General features: G+C 36.5%; 1 protein-coding gene across 1 annotated transcript in view; it reads left to right on the plus strand.

Annotated features, from left to right (window-relative positions):
* Window positions 1-20300, plus strand: part of LOC145992013 (pentatricopeptide repeat-containing protein 1, mitochondrial) — a 62259-nt gene extending 41959 nt beyond the window's left edge. The window contains exons 9-11 of the mRNA XM_083128025.1: window positions 4505-4635; window positions 14515-14689; window positions 18013-20300. Coding sequence (XP_082984151.1) covers window positions 4505-4635; window positions 14515-14689; window positions 18013-18198 — 492 coding nt within the window. The 3' untranslated portion in view covers window positions 18199-20300. The remainder of the gene's footprint in view (window positions 1-4504; window positions 4636-14514; window positions 14690-18012) is intronic.
* Window positions 20301-22430: the final 2130 nt, after the last annotated feature.

Here is a 22430-nt window from a genome sequence, read left to right on the forward strand (position 1 = left end):
TTAGCTCCAGGGCTTACCCAGCCTCAAATCAATGGGTACCTGGGGGTATCCTGGTGGGGGGGCGATAATGGTGGCCAGAGTGTGGTGCTGATGACACACTTCCAAAATGGCCTAGATTGAGATGTGCTTTGATGGCATGGTGTTGTATGTATGCATGGGGAACTTTACCTTGTTTAACACTATAGTCAGTTGCTATGTCTGCAACATACATGTCTTTGGTAACAATAATTTGAAGGTGACAGACTACTCAGTGAGTGGTAGGATATACCTTCTGGCATATACCTTACCTTGGCTGGGTTTTAATTTCTGCAGAAATGAGACCCATATTCAATGCGTCTATCCACTGTCAATGTTTAATTAATGTTGAATATGCAAAGTGGGTAACCTCACCCAGGGGTGCCGACTTGTTAAAATTATTGTGGGGCTCTGATTACTGAAAAAAATTAATAAATGACCCACTCTCTCCCTCTTTAAATTTTGGCCTCATCTTTTGGAATCTCGTAAAAGCCCATGAATTTCTCAAAAATATTAAAATTTTAATTTACAGTTTGAATGTTAATTGTTCACGGATGGATATGTCACAAGTTTTGTCAACCATAATAGCAAAATATTCCCGACATTTAATATCTGCTACCACGGTGCGCAAAACAGATCTCCCTAATATCAATGATCTCGTTCTGAATGTCATGTGAGAGCCATTTGTAGCCACTCTCCTAGTTCATGCACATCTTTTGAAACTCGTTTTAGTAAAAATGTTAACAATACTCATAAGTATATACTTAGTATATAGTAATATGGCATGTGTTTTGCTGTCTCTGGTCATAGTCCCCCCAAAGTTGATGGTTTAGCGGTCCACCCCCCTAAAGTTGATGGTCTAGAACATTTCAAATGTGTATTTAAAGTTAAGTTCATATGGCACAATTCAGAGTAAACTTTACAAGAGAAGCAAAATAATACATTAGATCCTCTTAAGCAAAGTTGGCGGGGGGGGGGGGGCTCAAGCCCCCCCCTCAATCCCCTATGACCTCACCTCATAATCTTATTTCCTGTAATAAGGGACAGGTCCTTTAGATTGGGTTTTAATTTTCAAATATGTTTAATTTTTTTCCACTGCACTGTGCTTCTGTGACTTTTTAACAATTGTCAAGATCTTCAAGATCATGTTCAACATTCTTTGATTGTTGGTTTACTTCATCAGGAAAACACATGGACCACTTTCTTCTTGTTTTATATTTGAATTCTTTGTAACAGATGTGCATAATAATTGTGTGTAGTTAGAATCTCTAGATCTTTTTAAGTTTTATTTTTATGTTTGCTGTGTTTTCTCTTGTGTTCCTGTACTCTAACACGTAAATGAACAAACACTATGTAGTACACCTCTGGGTCTGATTGACCCAGTGTGTCATTAATATACAGTAAAACCTGGATTTTATGTTACTGAATTTTATATTTTCCCACATTATACTTTCAATTTTGATGGTCCCAACATTAATAATTTACCTTTTTCCCATATTTTAAGTTTTTTTCGGCTTGGTCCCCTGAAAAGCGTAAAATCGAGGTTCCACTGTATAATCACTGTAGCTTTCATTGGAGTGTGTTGATGTTGCAGTAGTAGTTGAATTAATTGAGAACAAGGCTCTTGTACAGTCAACAGCAAAGATAATAGTAGGCAAATTGCCCATTGCTACTATTTTCATTACTTTCTTATTCTACATCAGGGGTTTCCAACTGGTGGCCACGATGCCTTCTTTTGCAGCCCGCGAAGCCTGTTTGCAAAATAAATTAATTTCATGTAATTTTATTAAAGTACGTTCTATTTTTGCTGTTAAATGAACGGAAGCTCTGTGAAGAAAGACGATATCACAGGTATAATTCATTTTGCAGTCAATAATGCTCATCAGAAGAATCTAAAGTGACGTAACATTCTCTTCACACCATGCATTCAACCCCTTCACTATGCGGAATGAACTTGCCCGCTTCCCACCTCTTCTCTATGCGGAATTGCAGGGAATCGTAATAAACTGATGATTTTCAAAGTTACTTTGGAGAGGAATAACCTGGTCCATTTTCCAAGCTGTTGGCAGCTAGCAGAAGATGAAGAAACACTGGACTTTTCTGAATTCAGTGCAAATATTAAAGAAATAATGGATGAGTTTGACTCCAGATTTAAAGATTTTGAAGAACTTAAAAGCAGCATCCAGCTATTTAGCAATCCTCTTGGCGTTAATATCGAAGAACAAGAAGCTTTTCTCTCATACTTGAATTGTGTGATTTGCAAGGCGATTTCCTTCAAACTAGGCAAGAAAAGGGGCACGAGGTTTTCGAATACCTTTCAAAGGAACGCTTTCCAAACCTTCGTATAATAGTTTTGGGCAAATAATGACATCGATGTTTGGCAGTACATACACGTGTGAAAGTTTTTTTTTTTTTTTTTTTTTCAATGAAGTTCATCAAGAACCGCTACAGAAGCCGACTGGCAGATGCTTCACTGCTTCACCTTCTGAGACTTTCAAATACAGAAATTGAAGTGGACATTCCAACTTTAATGAAAGAAGCAGATCGGCCTCAATTTTCTGTTCAGTACTTACAATCTTTGTAATTTTTAATCCCCCCCCAAAAAAATGCGGCCCCCCAATCAACTGCTGGATATAATTTTGGAAACCACTGTTCTACATCATGTGCTGTTTTAAGGAGTGAAATTATGCTGGTTCGAAGCAGGTACTGCTTATTGACGTCTTTATTTCAATTCATTATCATCACATTGTGTTATACACACCGAATGAAAATGGTGATGGACAATTCACCTACTGTTTATTTTGCTGTTGGGTGTACATTGACATGACTGTTTAACATAAGTGTACATTTATAAAAACTGTGTTAAGTTATTTGTATTGACAGAAAATATTAAAAACACAAGACATTGGTTTTCAAATCAGCGTCAGAAATTTTTTGATTCCTTATATCATTGAAAAAGAAAAGCTCATTACACTTGGCTATCTTATTTATCCCCAATATGTTTTTTTTTTCTCACTTCCACACATTTCACATAGATCTTGAATTTTATGAATATGTTTAATGATTTAGTGCAAGCTGACTGTACCAAAATCACTAACATTGACATTGTGTACAATTCATTGCCCATAAACCTAGGATTAAGTTCAGTTGAAAGGTGGCTTCTCGATGCTAGAAGTAACTAAAAATCACCAAATTGGTAAAAATGTGCCTCAAATACAATTACTTTCAATTTGAGTTAAGTTCATCAGATATGGAAGGTATATTGATGACAATATTGTCATTTACGAAAACAAAAATCAAACAAAAAAAATAGACTTTCTTTTGGAAAACGTGGCAACATCCACAACAGATTCAAATTCATAAGCATAGCATACAGAACACCAGATGCAGGCTACCAATACATTCATGCCCTCTCCAACCACCCACCCAAACAAAAGGTGAATCTGTGGCTAAACTTTTTCTGAAGAGCCTTCCCATGTTGCTCAAAAGAGGATGGTGTGAGGGAAGAGATAGCCATCACCATTACAGAGTAAGGCCTATGGCTACACTGAGTTCCAACTATCCACTTGGTGTAGGAAGGCCGAAATGGAGGCTGGACATCATAGTCACCCGCACCCAAGAAAGAATTAACAGCAACAAGGAGTAACATCATCAAGAAAGAAGTGGTTTGCCTTCCTCTATCATCCTGGCACATTCGTCCATACATTAATGGACCGCACAAACTAACTGACAAAATAGCCAACAAACTTAGCAAAAACAAATGATACCCTCCTCCAATAATGCAGAGTGTTAATGCAAGGCACATTACATCAGCAGATCCATTAAGAGTTATAAAAAACCCAGCTCATCGTGACTTGCCAAATACATTAAATGAAACAACCACAAAACCAGGAAAATATACCAGACATATAGCTCATACCCTGATTGACACAAAAATCAAGGAAACACATGCCATAATGCATTTCCCATATGATTTTAATATTGACAGGGGACAGCCACACCGCACCTGTATCCTTTTATTGCAGCAGTTGGATACTAAGGAACTACAGGTGATGCTGTGTATGAGCAATCAACAACAGTACACCTAGCAGAGTGCTGCAAAACTAAAAACAACAAAAACTCGCCAAGCACATTGCAACAAGTTTTTAAGAGTATGGTGGCAGTGGTCACCAAAATTTATATAACATAATAAAAAACAGTTTTGTGCATAAGTGAGTACTTCGTTTGAGTATACTAATGCTTATTCGAATGGCAATTTTTATTTTATGTGATAAATTTAAAGTTTCAAAACGAAATTTGCAATTTCTTCACTATTGTAACACTAAAATGTCAATGTTATGTACTCATTTTTGAACCTAAAATACCATCCACTGTTTTTTTTGGGGTGGGGGGGGGGGGGGCTAGAATTATGTGCATGTGTCAAATAATTCGTACTCAGTGATTATACTTACCTTTTGAGACCACCTGATCTTTTTCCATATTTTTTTAGGCAGTTTTGGAGTTAATACAGAAGAATCATCTGGAACCTGATCTGATAACCTTTGGAGTATTGGCTTTGAGCTGCACAAATCAGACTGAAGCTTATGAACTTATGGATGATATGGAAAATGCAGGCTTTAGGTATAACTAAATGTTGTCATGGTCTGCTGTGTAATTATCATTATTTTAAGCAAATCTCTGGTAGATTTCTATGGTATAGTTCAAATGGGAAATTTGTGTATTAAGATTTATAAATATTCTGGAAAATTGTTACAATTTTCAGGTTTTTGGATTGGCATCAGTTGGATTCAAGTATCACCATTGGTATTGCTATCAGTTTGAAGTGGTGTGACTCAGCCCTAGTGATATTGTATGTAATTAAATTAGTGGCAATTTTAGTTTTAGGGTACTTATTAGGAAAGCAGAAAAATTTATTTATTTATTTATTTACGACTTTGTTTACATGGCGAAGTTAAGGCATTAATGCCTTCTCTTCCACTTAACCATTATTTACAGGGATCATTTTTTTCTTTACAGTTAATTGTATACAATTAAAATATTAAAAACTATAAATGAAAAATAAAATAATAAAAGAAAAATAAAGTAATGAAAGTAAAATGAAACTAAAAATGAAAGCAATACGGTTTGAATACGAGCAGTCAAGCCCTGGATTAACCATTAATTACATACATTGATCATTATTTTTACTAACACAATGAAAAAATATAGCTTAGAAGAAATGAAAAATAAAAGCAATACAGTTTCTACATGCACACACAAACACACACACATTCACACACAAGTACCTACATAGAAAGCATATTTCGTGGGCTAAATGTGTAACGTATTTCTTTCTGGGAATTTAATCTTGGTCCAATTGTTTAGCATGTATAATTGTAATTGTCTTTTGAATGTTACAACTGAGGAGGAGGCTTGGATTTCGGGGGGCAGTCTGTTCCAGTGTCCTGCAGAGGTAAAGGTAAACGAATTGGCGTAGAAGTTAGATCTGTGGATAAGGATGGATAACAGAGATTTTTCACGTGATCTGTTATGTAAGGTACTGTTATGCACTATCAATAATATCTCAGAAGTGGTGACAGTTCACCATTTTAGTGAATTCATCATGCTGCTTTATTCTTTCCAAGTTGGACAATTTAACAAGAAGTGTGTGAAATGTCACCACTGGAAATGAGAGAAAATAGACTGTTTATGACCGTAAAAAGTGAATAAAATATTTAAAGTGCCAAATCAGCAAACATCAGCCAACTCCTGGGTGTAACATGGTGGTTAGCATGCTGGTTTTGTCATACAGACAAATTAGTTACCGGTTCCTCCCCCACATAATTAGGTAAATTAAAATAATCATTATGCTTTCTGTATTCACAAAAATTGCAAAAGGAACGGAATTTGTCAATTGGCAAAAGTAATTGGCCACAATCTTGTGTCATATTGTTATGTGCGCTATTGTTGCTATAGTAGACAATAGACAAAAATATCCAGTCATCAGAATGTTACATTTTAAAAGTAGCTTCGCTACAACTACAGCTACATTTAACAAAAAGTAGCTCGCTACGCTACTCATGTGCGCTACTTGCTACTTCACTACTTTTGCGCTACTTCTGCATAAAAAAAAAAAACACCTGAAATAACCATATGGATATTCAAAAGAAGCCCCTAGTATGATAGCTGTACTTACTGAAAAACAGATTGTTACTTATTATCATAGTTCCCGTAATTCCTTAGATGTGTACTCTAACATTGCGGATAGCTGGGGGATGCTTCTCTGGTATAGCTAAATGAGCAACAGGTGGAGCGATGCATTACATAAGTTTCCTGTGCTTTCCTGAAGACAAGGTGGACATTTTGTCACCTTGTAATCAAAGGGCCCTATGTTCGATATCTGGCAAAGGCAGTAGTGATTCGGATCCAGTCTCGATTAGCTTATCTGTGTGCATAAAGTGGACTCAAAAGAAAAACTAGGAAAGACACCTATTTTGGAGGATGGATCCTCCTGTTCCTCCATTCCCTACACTGCTCATCATTCTTCCTCATTCTTGAAATTAGCCAAAAGTGGCAGAAAGTGACTCTAGATAACAAAATAAACCATTTATCCTCATTGTCATGATTAGCAAAAGTTACAGAAGAGCGACGTAAAAAGTAGAAACATTAATATACATTTGGAAACTGTATATTAATTAAAGAAAATTCTCGTTTCTGCAGAAAAGTCAATAACTCGTACATACTTCTTACAATACCATAAAATATATTGTGGAAACTGATGTGTAAGCACGAGTGATCTAAACGTATTGCAATTTTAAAATTTGTGAACAAATATTATGATGAAAATAATTGTAATTCCAGAAAGTGTATGTCAATCATACTTGTAACAATAATTTCTTGCTGGTGAGATCCTATGTACCAACAATGATCAATGCTGTTAATGTATTGAGCCATTGAATGCTGGCACTATTGCTTTGTCATTGCTCATCCATTGATCGCTCGTTTTTGCACTGCAAGATGTGTTTTACACAGTAATTAAAGACATTTACCTGTCTCTTACACCATGGATATCCACAGGATTTGTTCCTGGGGTAGCTCAAACGAAGCTTTTTCCAGGGAGTGCAGCAAACGAGGCATGTTTCTCCCCAAAATAGCGATGTATCTCAAAAAACGTAGCTGTTAGCCAGAATATATTCATATATGCCAGTTCAGGTTAGCTATCTGTATATTAGATTTATTCTATACTAATGAAATAAATTATGCAGATATCTATAATCTGCGATATCAAGATATTTATAATCTAGATTATATGTATTTCCATGTAATAGACTTCGTCTTTATGGACCTCCTGCAAAAGTAAGCGTTATTGTCGAATTTTTCTTTGATGCTGTAGTCACATTCAAAATTTTCCTCAAAATGCAGATAAGAAATGTAGCTGTAGCGAAATTTTCACTACAACTGCAGGAATTTTGTAGCTAGCTACAGTAGTGATGCTACAAGTAGCACGCTACTTCCAACCACTGCCAATATCATAGTCAAGTTTGAAGAATGCACTTGGTAAGTTTGATGCATGGAACAGATCTTTTTAAAAAATAATTCAGTCTGCTTCTGGCACCATTTTATTATTCTGAGGATACAAATGTAAAGTTCAAAGCAAGAGTTACTTACTAAATTTATCTAGGACTGAGCCAATACCATGTTGGACTTACACTAATGCTGACACACTTCCCAAATCTCATTGTTGCCAATGCTTGAAAATTGTAACAATTAAAAGTTGTAAAAAATTTCATAAATAGTAGGGATGGATCGATATGAAATTTTGGGCCATACCAATAAAGTATCGATATTAATTTTACCAATACTGATAACTAGGGAGACAAATTTATGGTAAATAAAAACTGAGGAGAGCAGTAAAAAAAATGTTATATCGGCGATATATACCAGTGGTGAATTTTTTTTTTTTTTTTTTTTTTTGGCACACACTTTTGAATGGTGAATCCTGGTTTTGGGATGATTGTTCTTTCCCTTAATTAATTTCACCATACCATTACTCATTCTCATCATTGCTATTGGCCAAAAATGACAAATGCGACGCTAAAATAATTTAAGGAAATCAAGTTACACAGAGATAAGAGTGGTCACCCACTGTCACGAGAGCAATAACGTCTGTATTTATTGTGCAGGGAACGTTTAACTGAAAGTAGCGCGATTTTGCCTGAAATCCAGTATGCGCCTAGTCACACGGGAGAAATGATTTACCGAGTGAATTGTCGCGATTTTTTCAGAGATTGAGTGTTCGTGGTCCCTGGTTCGATTTCCAGAGGGATATCTAAAATCTCTAAGATTTTAGCTGACTCCGATCGCGAAAACCATAAACTGAGACGATGGGACTCGATCTGACTATGCATCAGACAACGAAAAAGTCGAAAAGTGTCTGGTCCTTGGTACTCTATGGACTGTTTCCGATGGGGGAAGGGTGTATTCAGATTACAACTGTAATTATCATTTTTTTATTGATTAATTTCACTTCCTGCACAACGAGACAAAACTGTGGTTTATATTTGTTTTCGCCCCTTTCACACATTCACCTGAAAGTTGCAACAATTGTGATTTGTATAAGAAAGTTGTTTGCATTTACTTCCGATGTATTTGCATAGACTTGTCAGCCGGCACACTTGTAGGGCGATTCATTCTCCAAGCCATTCTCATCTTATCTTACTCATCGCAGACCAGTGGCGTCTCCTGACCCTGAACTTAAGGCGTTGGCAAAGAAGGATGTTAACCCCTCCCCCTCTCATTTCTGTGAACAAATGTTACAAATTTTGGTGTAAATTTAGAAATATTTAGAAAAACATTAAATTACATAAATTATTTTAAATCAAGTAAATACTTCATTTAAAATATTAATCTATTTGAAGGGTAAGGAGAAACAAGGACTGCCAAAGAACAGTTTAAACGAGAAAATTAATGTTCAATACTTCGCCATACAATTAATTTTTAAAGCACGAGTTTCAATGATCTTAACGTATGTGGACATTTCTAATTCCAGTGGGGGAGAAATTCTAGTTACTTGGGATATTGTATGTATTATACCTAGTCTGGCCATAAATACTGTTACACACTATTTGGTGAATAAATTGAATATGGTTTCAGATTTTTAAATGTTCTTTTAGTATGTTACAGTTACATATATTACACACAAATAGCACCAATCAGTTTTCAAAATGTACACTTTCCGAAAGTTTGTAACAGTATTTATGGCCAGACTAGGTATATTTAACAAGCCACTTTGGCTAAAAGTTTGCAACCAGAGGGGTCTGGAACTCCCACCACCCCCTACAAAGAACACACTGGACATAAGAATGACTCGTTAATTACAAAATTGCTAAAATGCACATGCACATTCCCGGTTTTTCCCCTTACCCTTCATTTATTCTTCCAAAAAGTAATTTTGAAAAATCAAATGCTCATTACTTACAGTTACTTGAATTCCAGCTCTATTCTTCTTTCTTTAGAGAGAAATGCGCTGATCACCGCCTCATAAAATTTGGATTTATCCCCTTCTCGCAGCTTAGAAAGTAATTCTTTCTCGATGGAGATAAGACTTAAATTCGTCATCCGGTTCTGAGTTTGAGTAGAGCGGCAGAATGTGTGGATCCTCTTCAGTGATGAGAACGATCTCTCGACAGATGACGTCGTGGAAGGAATTGTTGCGATCAACACTGCTAATTTATATATTTCCGTAAACCCACCCACTAGATTCGTGTCCAGTAGATAATTTACAATCTCAATTGGTGTTTTCTCTGATCCTTCAGTGGAAGCATACCAAACATAAAGTTCATTCTGTAGTTTTGTTGAATTAAACAGACTACCATAAATTTCCTGCAATTTATGTACGAGATGATGAGGAAAGTTTTCTCTTTTATTGAAGTTGCCCCGTTTTGTGGGATTTAGTAAATCAAAATATTGCAATTTTTCAAATGATGCGAATCTAATTGTTATCTGGTTGCTGATATTATCAATGATTTCAAAGTAAAGCCTCCGGCAGTGGTCTTTCTGTGATTCGTTGTTCAGTCGCCTCCTTTTCATTTCAACAATCTCTTCCTGTTCTACTGCACCAGTTATAGAATTCCAAAGTGTTTCGAAATTCTCCCTTTCCTTTTGCAGCTGTCGCTGAAATTCAGTTATTTTATTACTGCAATACAAAATATCAACATTTTTAGACTGCAATATACTGAATAATACGTCTGAAAAGGCAAGCAAGTTGGATAAAGCCTTTATTAAAAATATGTTTTCGAAATCCTTCAGGAAGCTAGAAAATCCTCTTGAAGTCATTGCAGTCAAATGATCGAAGTCTCCACTTTCACTAACATGTTCAAAAAACATAAGCAGTGCTTCTCTGTTGTCATTGACTGTCCACACTAGCCTAGAGGTAAAATTCCATCTGGTAGGAGCTAATGACGGGAGCTTTCTGGACATGAAAGAAGAAAGTTCGTGTAACCTCTTTGGGGAATGAGAGAAAAACGTAGGCAGTGATTTAAGACCACAAAAGAACACCTTAAGCTCTTTGTTACATTCTAACGATTGTTGCAGCACCAAGTTCATGACATGAGCATAACAATGCGTAAAAAAAGCTTTCGGATACTTTTCCAAAACTTTGCTTTGAAGGCCATTCAAATGCCCACTCATTACAGAAGATCCATCGTATGTCTGGGCAATTAATTTATCCCCACACTTATATTTATCCACTATTTCAGTCACGTGACTAAAAAGAGCTCCTGCAGTTTTATCAGCGCTCATGTCATGAAATCCAAGAAATCTTTCAATGACTTTTTTCTGTGAGGCCGAAAAAAAACGTAACACGGTTGACACCTGAGATTTATTGCTAATATCTGATGTTTCATCGACCATGATAGCCACAAAGTCTGCGTTTTGAATTTCATTATAGATTTCATCTCTCAGGACATCCGAAACTGAATTTATTAGATCATTTTGAATGCCTGCCGAAGTACCGCGAAACACTGTAGAATTTAATAAATGTTCTTTTAATGAGGGATCGAACTCGGCACTTGCAATAAGGAATTCCATGTAATTGCCCTTATTTAGAGATGCTGCATTTTCCTCATGGCCTCGGAATGGCAGTTCTTGCTTTGCTAAATAGCAGACGGCGTTAATCAACCTCTTTAATATTTCCCTGTTCTTTTTTACTTTTTCATTGTGTAGCTCTATTTCAGCTTTTTGTTGAGTAACCAAAAGAACGTCAATTCTAGTAGGAGTGGCAACAAAACTACTAAATTTAAAGAAACTAGAAAGATGCAATTCAGACTCACTGTGTTTTTTCGCTGCAGTATTGAGATGATTCAAATCCGCATACCCTTGATAATTCCAAACATTTTTTTTAGTGGAGAATAATAAACATGTCCAACAGTAAAATTTATTCACCACATCACACCCGCAAAGCCAGTCTGAAATTTCATAGAGTTCTTTTCGAAAATGTCTCTCAAAACCTTTTCCAGCACCATTTTTTCCTTTAACACATGTTGACATCGTGAGATTCGGACATGGTCGACCATTGTCAATCACTTGTTTCTTCTCTGAATACGAAAGCGAAGAAAAGGATTTATTTAAATACTTTTGCACAACACTTTCACTATTCTCCATCTTAAAATAATCACATCACTTCACACCACACGTTTAAAAAAACAATGCACAACAATCACGAGCAAAACAACGCGGAACGCGGGGTGAATTAAACCAAACTGTTGGGAACAAATACAACGCCTTGAGAAGCTAACCAGTGCTAACCATGCTCGTGGGTGGCAGGGTGCGCATGCGCGGTCATGCTATGTTTTGGCAGTGGTAAGACGTTGGATTTCCTCGCAACGCCCTGCCCGTCACGGACCGATCTGCCTGCCTGACAACCACTGCGCGCTGCGCCGCGTTCGAAAACTGCCGGGCGCTCGAAACTGACAATTAAACAAAAACGCTCAAAATCGTAATTTATAAAAGTACAGATACTTTCTTCTTTATTTCATTTTCCTTTGGCCGTTGACACACGACTTACACACCCAGAGAAATCGCCACTGTCGCAGACAGACTAATCCTGAAATCGTTGCTACAGCTAACAAGTTGAATGTAACTGGCATCTGTGAAGAGATTAAGAGAAAAAAAGAAATGCAGCTTGAGAAGCACGCCAATTAGCAAAAATTTTCGAACGGAGACTATGCGCATGAGAAATCACAATTTGCAGCATTTTCCGATGTGATCGAAAACATTTTTTTTTACAACTGCTAGTAATAGGTTACTTTAGACAACTGTTTCGTCACAAATCAGAAGTGTAAACACACAGCCTCGATTGCCGGTTTTTGCGAGTTTCCTACTTAATTCGTTGATACGTATTTTGCAGCTAATTCGCAAAAAAGCGTTAATTTCATGGAAAAGCACACATTTCGCGTTAACTTCGTGAATAAAACTTGCACATATTTCATCATTGGTGATGTAGTTATTTGCAGAATGTTAGAAATTGCAACATTTCTTCACATTTTGCATTTTCGCGCATCACGAAAATTCAATGTCTCTACTGATAACCGACGATACCAATAACCAATATTCCACTGGTCCAGTGTAAAATTCCAATTGGTTCACTGACTTCCTTAATAAATGTGGGTTATAAGATGAACCAAGCGTTTGCACTGCAAAAGAAGCTGCATAAAAGTACAGGATTTGGATTGTCCATGAAAAATTATAACAAAATGGCTCAATATTGCACTAAATTGTAAGATATTTATAGCTATATCAGATCAGTTAAATATATTGGTAATTGTATAGATAAACCGATAACACTGATATGCCTATATCAGCCGATAGTGATAGAATACTGATTAATCTGTCGCATCCATACGTACAGTAGAAATTCAAAAGCATTCCACTACATTCATGGTGGTTGCGGTAAACGCGGTTTAAAATTACTTACGTGAAATTTAGAAGATTTCACACTTCCGCGTTGCACTGTCTTCATTCACAACGCCACCGGACAACAGGAAGCAGACGACGCAAACCAAGATGCACGTGCCAGTGCTGCTGAACGGGAAAAATCGCAACCACCGCCGCCCGAGAACAAACAATGTAGTGACGCGGTACCATCTCCGCTTCAAACGCCGTACCCTTTTGTGAATGAAGACAGTGGATCTTCGAAATTAATAGGATTGAACCATTAAATTGTGCAATGCGGAAGTGCGAAATCTTCTAAATTTCACGTAAGTAAGTTATTCCACTACAGTTATATGCATCTGTTTACCAGAATTTTGCTATAAAATATTCAAGAATTACGTTGAAATATTAAAGTAGCTCTCTTTTAATCACAAATTCAAAATAAATTATAATTTACAGGATAATTGTAGGGTGTTTGGGAAAAAGCACTAAAGTCAGAAAGTAAAACTTTTCAGCTGACAATTATTTATGTTTATTCTTTTAATAGAAAACATTACAAACATGGGTTAAGTGAGAGCAACAGAATATTGCAATTTGTGACATATGTATCTTTTCCCAAATGCCTTAGAATTACCGTATTTATTCATTTATAATGCACACTTTTTTCCTAAAAAACTGTGGTGTATATTATGCACGGAATAATTTGGACAGCCCACATGAAACCACGCATGTTTTCACTATGTCGCTGCATATAACATGTAGATATCAAGAGGCAGAAATACAGATTATGAGGTTAGGTTTCTTGAGTAAATAATTAATTAAGTACAATTAAAAAAAACACACATGTAAAAGTTTTAAGGGCCATTTTCTGTAATTTTTCACTTTGTAACAGATTGTTTTGCGAAACTGAGAAAAGCAGTACCGTTTTGGTGGAATTCGAGCACTCACATTCAGTCACACAGGATGTGTATTAGCAGTATTTGTCGGGCGAGAAATAATAGAAAATTACTTCCTGAGTGCTGCAAATCCATAACATAATTTTGATCTCGCTTTCTTCTACTGCAGAATAAACAAGGTAGTTACAGAAGTGAAAGCTGTGGGATACTAAACACAGTGGAGGGAGAGGTGGCATGGGTTGGTGACTCATGGAATAGGTATGATGTCATTCACTCTTGATCGGCATAGCAACAGGTTTACAACCTTCAACTAAGAAAGCCATTTCTTGAACCTGAATTGTACTGCCCATTATATGAGATATAATTGTTTGCCACTTTTCCCTATCAAAAAACTACATTATACACATGTAAATACTGTAGACTACTTGAAAGTGCTGCATGACATTTTTGGAGAGATCCCACTCTCCAGAAAAGAATCGACCAGCATAAGTGAATAAATTCCCAGTCTATATTTTCGGCTAATGATACATCAAAATTGATAATGGTTCATTCCTAGGTTTATGTTTTGTCATTTTTGTATATTGTATTTGATATTGATCATCAGTAAGATAATGTTTGGAGTGTTATGAAGTGTGTGAATCATTTGTGAGTCACGTTGGCACGAGAGAGTAAGGAAATTCTTTATCTGTTGTAGGCCCAATGCAGAAATTTTGGGAGCAATGGTGTGGCAGGCGTGCTCAAGACATGACATATTTTATGTCATGGATCTTCTTGAAATAGTAAAGGAGCAACAGGTGCAGCCCAACGCACAGTTCCTGAAGCATCTCGAGAATTTTTGGCGGCAAATGTGGCGTCTGATAAAGAACAAGGTGGGTGTCTTGGATGGATTTGTGGATGCATTTGTGAATGTCCAGCATTATGAAAACATGTAGGAATATTGTAAGATTAAATGTAATGATTTCGGCTTGGAAGTTGATGACGTAAAAAATCTTAAAAAATGACCTATAAAATGATCTTAAAACTATTAAAAAATGACCTAAAATGTTAATAATTTTCACTCTTAAAATGAAGGCTTTATTAGAGAGTAGTTTAATACTCAGATAAAACTCGTTGTTTGGTGGTTTTAACTACCGAATAACAAAAAGTAGCCCTTGAGGGCCAACGAATACTTCTTTTTTTGCCAACCTCAATCCCACATGCCTCAGTGGAGGTGAGCGATTATCCAACCAGTTAAGGGTTGACATGTGGTCAGCACGATGAACCCTCAGTTGTCCTTATATGTTTTCATGGCCAGGTTAAACTACTGAAGCAATGGGGAGAAAACATAAGTGCTATTGTAGTTTTCTTTATTTTCACATCAAGTCATTCATCTCCTTTCTGAGTGAACCTTACACGGTATAGTTGTCGGTCAGCATTTGAGAATACTGTTATGTTTCTCATACATCAGATTATATATTTTTTAATATTGTGACTAAAAACACAGATTAAAGCGATTGTAGTGGCCAGCAAGGGAACCTCAAAGTAGGCTTCACACAAGGTATTTAAAATTTTCCCAAGGAAAAAATAAATGTACCACAAGTTAATTATTTAATCCATTGCCAAACATTTCATTTAAAAATAATATAGAGCTTTTCCATTGGCCATATTTTTTTATTAATGACAAACTTGCTAAAAAGACCATGACAGGAAATTTAAATACATAAGTTACGCTAGCAAATGCATATAAAATTTATAATACAACAGAGGGAAAGAGAAATAAACCTCAAGAATGAAGAAAAATTCAATAAAAGCTGCAAAAAAATACTGGAAAATCACCTAGAAGCCATAGAAGGCTGAAAAATGCAAAATAAAAAACAGTGTTTTCTGGTTCTAACTTAAGGGAATGATATCAGGTTTGTTTTCAAGGCTCAGAAAAAAATATGATTGTTCATCAACTTCCGAGACCTAGTGTTGATGTTTCCTGAACTGTAATTGTAAAGTCAGTTTCTAATTGTCTGAGTAGTTATTTGCTAACCAAAGTAGCAAAAAGTAGCTTCAGCTCGGAGAATGTGGCAACAATATCTCTGAGTGAAAATATATTAAAAATTGATGCTTGGATGGTAGTGATATCACCTTTTGGTCCCTGTCTTTCATTCTTTCAGTGGTACCCATTTCTTAAATAATACTGACTCAGATAACTGATTCAATCCAGCACGATGTGCAATCTCTCTAGTGAAATATCATTCATTACACAGTACAACACATGCTTTATTTCAGGGAGTCATTTACATGATTCTCCTCACAATGAAATCACCTGAAATGAGCTCTTTTCATGTTATCCACCGTAGTGAAATCATTTCAGAACACGCAACTTGAAGAGCTGTCTTCACTCTTCTGATCAAACCAACCATTCTGGTGTACGTATTCATAATGAGCGGAACAGACAATAGCTGTAGCATATCATACAACAGTTTGGAGTTTGGAATCAAAAAATTTGTGCATTTCAAAATTCAGACATTTTTTAAGGGTCTGCTACTCTGTATGTACATGTATGTGTGGCAGGGTGGGAAAGGGGTTAAAAAAAGAAAGGTTAATATAAAATGATTCAGAAGTAGCATACACTCACCAGACGCTGGACACAGGTTTCCTTTGTGTAGAGGATGAAGTTACAATCTGTCATATCACAACCATTTGTAAACTGCAACATCTGCAGTTGCATATGTCTGCAAGAAATATCCACAGTTATCAACCCTCTGGATCAACAACCATTCTCTTTCACCCAAACCTTGATTTCACTGTCACCATTCACACCAACAGTGACAATACCCCTTCAGAGACTGCTACTGGACAGCAATCCTCCATTTTTTACACCAATCCACCAACAACTCAGCTTGCAAATGCTGGGAGAGCGCCATGAGTGTAACCACACTCCATAGCATGAACGAAGCTACTCAGTAACTGTCCCATCCCAAAACCAGGATCAATCCAAACCCTTGGTCCAATTTTCCATTGATTCTCCCATCCACTCATTGCAATTAGTCAAAATTTAGTCCTACAGAAGATATGAAAAATCTTTGTCGAGAGGATGATAATTTTGAATTGCCCGATGATATTTAGGATGCATGATTAAAATTTGATAACATCTTTATTCAAAATAATAATATTTATAAAACAAATGCTTGTTTCACAGTTGTTATGTTTCAGCAATGCAAGATGATTAGCAAGAATTATTGCATAACTGCTTCTTTTTATTTTTGTTAAATTTGTTACAGTTATAACACTGTAACATTAATCGAACAAGAATAAATGAAGGGAGCGAGTGCTCCCGAAATGTTACATCAAAAATTGTGTTTATGTGCTTGTAAGAACCGTCAACTACAAGAGAAATAAAGTGGCAAAATGCAAATGCAAAATAACCTAATTTAATCAATCAATCAAAACAAAACCTACATACCCCTCCCTCCCATACTAGTCCATCATGTCACTCCCCATAGCGAGAATTTGGATTGGAAGACTGTGTAGTTTTCTGCCAACTTTAATCTTCATTTCTGAACTGGCAACCTTTCAAGGCCAGTACTTAAATTCATAGCACAAGCATGGTAGAATTCTCTTCGTGGACAGATATGTACATGATAATTCATTGTGACTCGTGTGAAAAATTTATTTTAATCATTAATCAATTTTGGTGACTCATTGTCACCATTCTCAGAAGGCTGTTGATTGACATTTTAATACCGTAGAACTGAACCAATACTGATGCTATTGCCGATAGTATCTGTATCAGAAAGTATTGGTTGAAATTTAATCACTGACAACCAACAATACTTTTCTGGAGTACATGTGCCTTGCACAAAAATGGTGTGCGGTACTTTCACAACATCTAAGTATTTTAGAAATCTGATAACTTGATGTGGTGCAGTTTCAACCGCAATTGTAACCAAGAATGTTAATATTTATAAATATCTGAACCACTTTTCATTGTTTCAGTTTTAGCATCACATTGGTGAAATCTTGACAAATGTCCTTCACTCTCAGTTTATGATTAAAAAGAAACTAAACGTTCCCTACTGTGTAGGGGCTATGCTGTTGACTTGTAATCAGGGGGCCCCAGGTTAATTGGTGGAAGCATATTACATCCTGATTGGCCTATCTGAGCATAAAGTGGAATTAACTCGTGAAAGTTTGTTCTGAAAGTTTGTTTTTTCTATTTCAGGATAGAGGTTTGGAAGTTCCTGAATTTGTTCTGGAGCCAAATTTTCGAAGGCATTTCCGGAAATTCTGCATGAGATATAAGTCGTGGCTTCAGGAGGTGGAGCCAGAAGAAGAGAAACATCCATGGGCTCAGTTCCAGAAGAAAGAAGATCTGGGTGCAACCAAGAAGCAGTCATCGAAACAATAAAGTAACTTCTAAAAGCAAAATATTGATTTCGCGTTGCTACTAAACTGTCTAGGACATGTAGTTGCATTGTTACTGCTGATGATCATGTCACTTCCTGATTAGTGGAGGCATTAAGCATGTCCAGTCATTAAGAACTCATCCTGCTTATGATTTCAGTATCAGCCTTGTCTGTTAATACTTTGTTGACAGGTCCTGCGTACACTTGTACTTTTGGTGCTGACTGTTGTTGTTCGGTCATGGATTAACTTTGGTTTTTGGTAAATTGCTATTTTATGTCACTTTTTCTTTTGTGTGCTAAGTTTCTCGAGGAAATAAAAACTAAAGGAGTAAAGTAAATAGTTTCATGGAAAGAGAAATGAAAAAAGATACATTTGTAAAAACTGTAGTGTACATCTTCATAGCAGCGGCGGCTCGTGACTTTTCACAGATGCATGCTACAGGTAGATGTTGTTTCTTGCATTTACAATTACCCCCCTTCCCTTACACACACATACACTCACTTGGAGCCTCTAGCAAACGCAGGGTTTTTTCCCCGAGGGGTCTGGAATTGTAAAGGTCTGTATCACATAGCTGCTTTCTACGTATGGCCGGAATAAACTATAAAATATTTTGCAATCACCGATTTAAACCTTCATTTTAAAAGCTATTCAAAGACAAAAATGGTTATCGGAGATCATTTTAAAGGGTGTTTGCATTTAACACTGTTTTATTGTTTCCAAGTTCTTTACTGCTTTCATCCGGAACTTAAAATTTGGAATGGGATGTAGCCCCTATCAATTCCCTAGCCCCAGCCTAGCGTACCCCACTGCTTGGAACAGAGCACAACTGATCCTTTACAATGACTGCTCCATATGCCACGCGAATGACCATGACCATGCACGCTAGCAGACGGATTTCCCGAGCTGATTGGCTCACACCCTACCTCCCCCGTAGAACCGAGGGGCATTGGGTGCATCGTGAGGTGTCGAAAAGTGAATAGCCTGGTATTCGTTGTAGCTTAACAGCGTGCGGAAAATACATAGCATGCTGCAAATTTTTGAGCCTCTTAACGTGAGAAGTTTCATTCACTTCAGTGTTTTATTAAACTTCTTCATTCTATGAAATGTGTCCCTTTCTTACTTTTCATTTTAGTAAATTGAGTAACATGCTATAGCACTGTAGCACATATTAAGCAGCCACCACTGCTTCATAGGGAAGACTGAAGGGACTCTGTTGCTTGTCACTTTGGTGTGAAACCCTAATGTCATGTATCACTTGTTACTCTGGTCTGAAAACTGCCTACATTTTGTAAAATTCTCTCTGCTGAGCTTCTTACTCGATTTTCACGGAAATAAAGCAAAAGAAAAACTAAGAAATGTTATACATGTACAGGTGGCATGACATTGCATGAACAAAAATGGTGGCATATGAAAACTGTTGTAATAAATTGGAGTGGGCACATGTCCGTGAGAATGCCTGCATTGACAGTGTTGTCTAAAGAAATTCAATAACAGCACATCTATCCGAGAAATACCACATTACCCTTGGGTGCATTGTGATGATACCCTAAAGAGGCAGAAAAGGAACATTGAACAAGAAAACGCAAACAAATATAAAATTCAGTACTAGTCTTATAAACAGTGCCAAACATCATACAGCAATGTGCAAATGCTCCAAGATACCTTCACAGTTTTTAAGGAACTATGAGGATTCTCTGGCCACAGTTTCACGAACTTTTGTTTTATCAACACCTATGTTCTTGTATTTTTTTGCTGACTTGTTATTCAGTGATGATTAATGCAGACACAATAGATGTCTGTAGATTTAATGTGATATGGCCAGCCATGAGGGAAGGGAAAGGAGGGGTTAATATTGTATAATTCACGCAGGACCCTATTTTAATACCACTTACTGGTCAGGATATGACATGGTTGTATGTGATATTTAACAAACACTCTGTCCTATATGACTAGTGATATGGTGAAGTCAGATCAGAATTTGCAAGTGTAGTATTGCTGTGCAGATGTATGTTTTGTTGTGATAGTTTATATAGATTGCTAGATTTGTTGAAAGATATTGTAAAATTGTATTTTTAACAAATTTATGTGTAAATAATAAACCATTTCTTCATAATTGGTGCATTATATTTTAATATGACGTACATACTTTTATTTAAAAATTAACCATACTGTGAATTCAAAGATGATGTGACGTCTATAATTTGCTTGCAGTGAATTCGTGGAAACTAAGAATTTGACAGTCCAAAACATAAATAGAACTGAACTTCATTTTAAAAACACACAATACTCATTTTATTAACATCAATATCATGTCTCAACAGCTGGAGAAATAATATATTACATTTCTGCAATGTGTCAATCTTCAATAATTGAGGAGTGGATATTCTGTAAACAAAATTATCAGTATTGGCCAATTGGTAAGTATAAAATTGCCAATAATTTGTGCCAGTATTTCTGTAAATATACTCTAATTGAATCTGCAATTGTACAATTTTGCAGTGAATTATTTCGGTGAAGTAGGTGTTACCCTCGTTGTTTCCTTTTGTGCAGTTTTAAGAGAAATATGAATCCTGTTTATAAATATGTACAGATAAACTAGTACTTACTTTTTCCACGAAACTTTTATTTTCTTAGTTCTATTAATTTCAGTGGCCACTGCCACCATCCTCATTGGAACTTGAACTCTGCTTCTATTGTTTTTTAGTTCTCTGGCTGCCGCTAGGTACACTGTTGTCAACTGTCCATCTTGACTTGTACCTTTTGAATTGTATGGCTATTGTACCAGGTGGTTATAATTAAAGTGACGCTGTTCAGAGTAGTACAGCATGGGCTGTAATGAGAGTAGCAGTCTGAAACTTCATAGATATGCTAATGAAGTAATGCGCTTGCGAATTATGCAAAAAAATAAATTAGTTCCAATTCTTGCCACCAGGGTAAAAAATGGCGCTGTAAGCAGCCAAAACTTGGTATAGTTACAGGAAAAGCACTATAAATCGCAGAAAACAATACTCTTTGTAATAAAATATCACTACAATTTCACTATTCGAATTACACGAACATTACTAAAGGAAAAAGCAACAAGCGTCACCAACAACAACCAGGGAGCTCACACAATGGTTAGGCAATGTCACTGACTTTGACGTCAGAGTTACGGAAAATTCCACATTTTGACTGCTTACAGCACCATTTTGTACCCTGGTGGCGAGAATTGGAACTATTTTTTTGGCATAATTTGCGAGAGCATTGCTTCATTAGCATATCTACGAAGTTTCAGACTGCTACTCTCATTACAGTCCGTGCTGTACCACTCTGAACACAGTCACTTTAATTGTAACAACCTGGTATTTGATGTGTTTAGCAAGACCAGAGTGGGTTTGGCTTTTTTTGCTTCAGTTAGCTGTTGTTGGATTGTTTCATTGACATATCTGATGGACCTGCCGATGTAATGTGCCTTGCACTCACACTCTGCGTTGTATACACCTAGGTTATGAAGAGGGTAGAGGAAGTACCGGTTGTGTTTGTTTAGTTTATCAGCTATTTTGGCTTTGGGTTTGTGCACTAGTTTGACATCATAGGAAATAAGGGTTTGGATATGGAGTTGGATGTGGTGGGATGGTAGGGGAAGGCAAACCACTTATACTTGCTGTTGGAAGTAAACAGTTTTGCGGAAAAAGTGAGTACTAGTTTCTCTGTATATATATCTACTTCCGCATTTCTCCATTTCCATTATGAATCCTGTTTATGATTTAGAAACCCCATTTTATTGTTGGAAAGACGAAGATAAGAAGCATGCTTTACATTGTGGGCATCCTACTGAATCACCAACAATCAGTGCTAGTAAGGAAGTTTTTTTCTGGTCAGTTTACAATGTGAATTTTAGATGGTAATTGTTTATGGAATTTCCAGGTTATGCTCTTTGCCAATGGGCCTGGTTAATGAAAGGTATCGTAGGTGGCAGCACGACTGTTGTGTCCCCATGCTTTTGATGGGCAATTGTTCTCCCGTGTAAATACATGGGGAATTTGATGCTCAATGTGCTGCTATTACATTAAATTGCAAGTTTTATTTAATCAACCTCAGAAATTACATCCGAACATGATAGATTAAAAAAAGGAAAAATGATCGTCAAGAACAGAAAAGATATCGGAACTAAGAAGAACTTAAAATTTGCACAGTATTTGCTTACGTCACTTATAATTTTAACAATTTAAGTGCTTTATTGTTGTGAATCCA

This window comes from Lepisma saccharinum, chromosome 9 (genome assembly GCF_977018435.1).
Source record: "Lepisma saccharinum chromosome 9, izLepSacc3.1, whole genome shotgun sequence".
Classification (NCBI taxonomy): Eukaryota; Metazoa; Arthropoda; class Insecta; order Zygentoma; family Lepismatidae; genus Lepisma; species Lepisma saccharinum.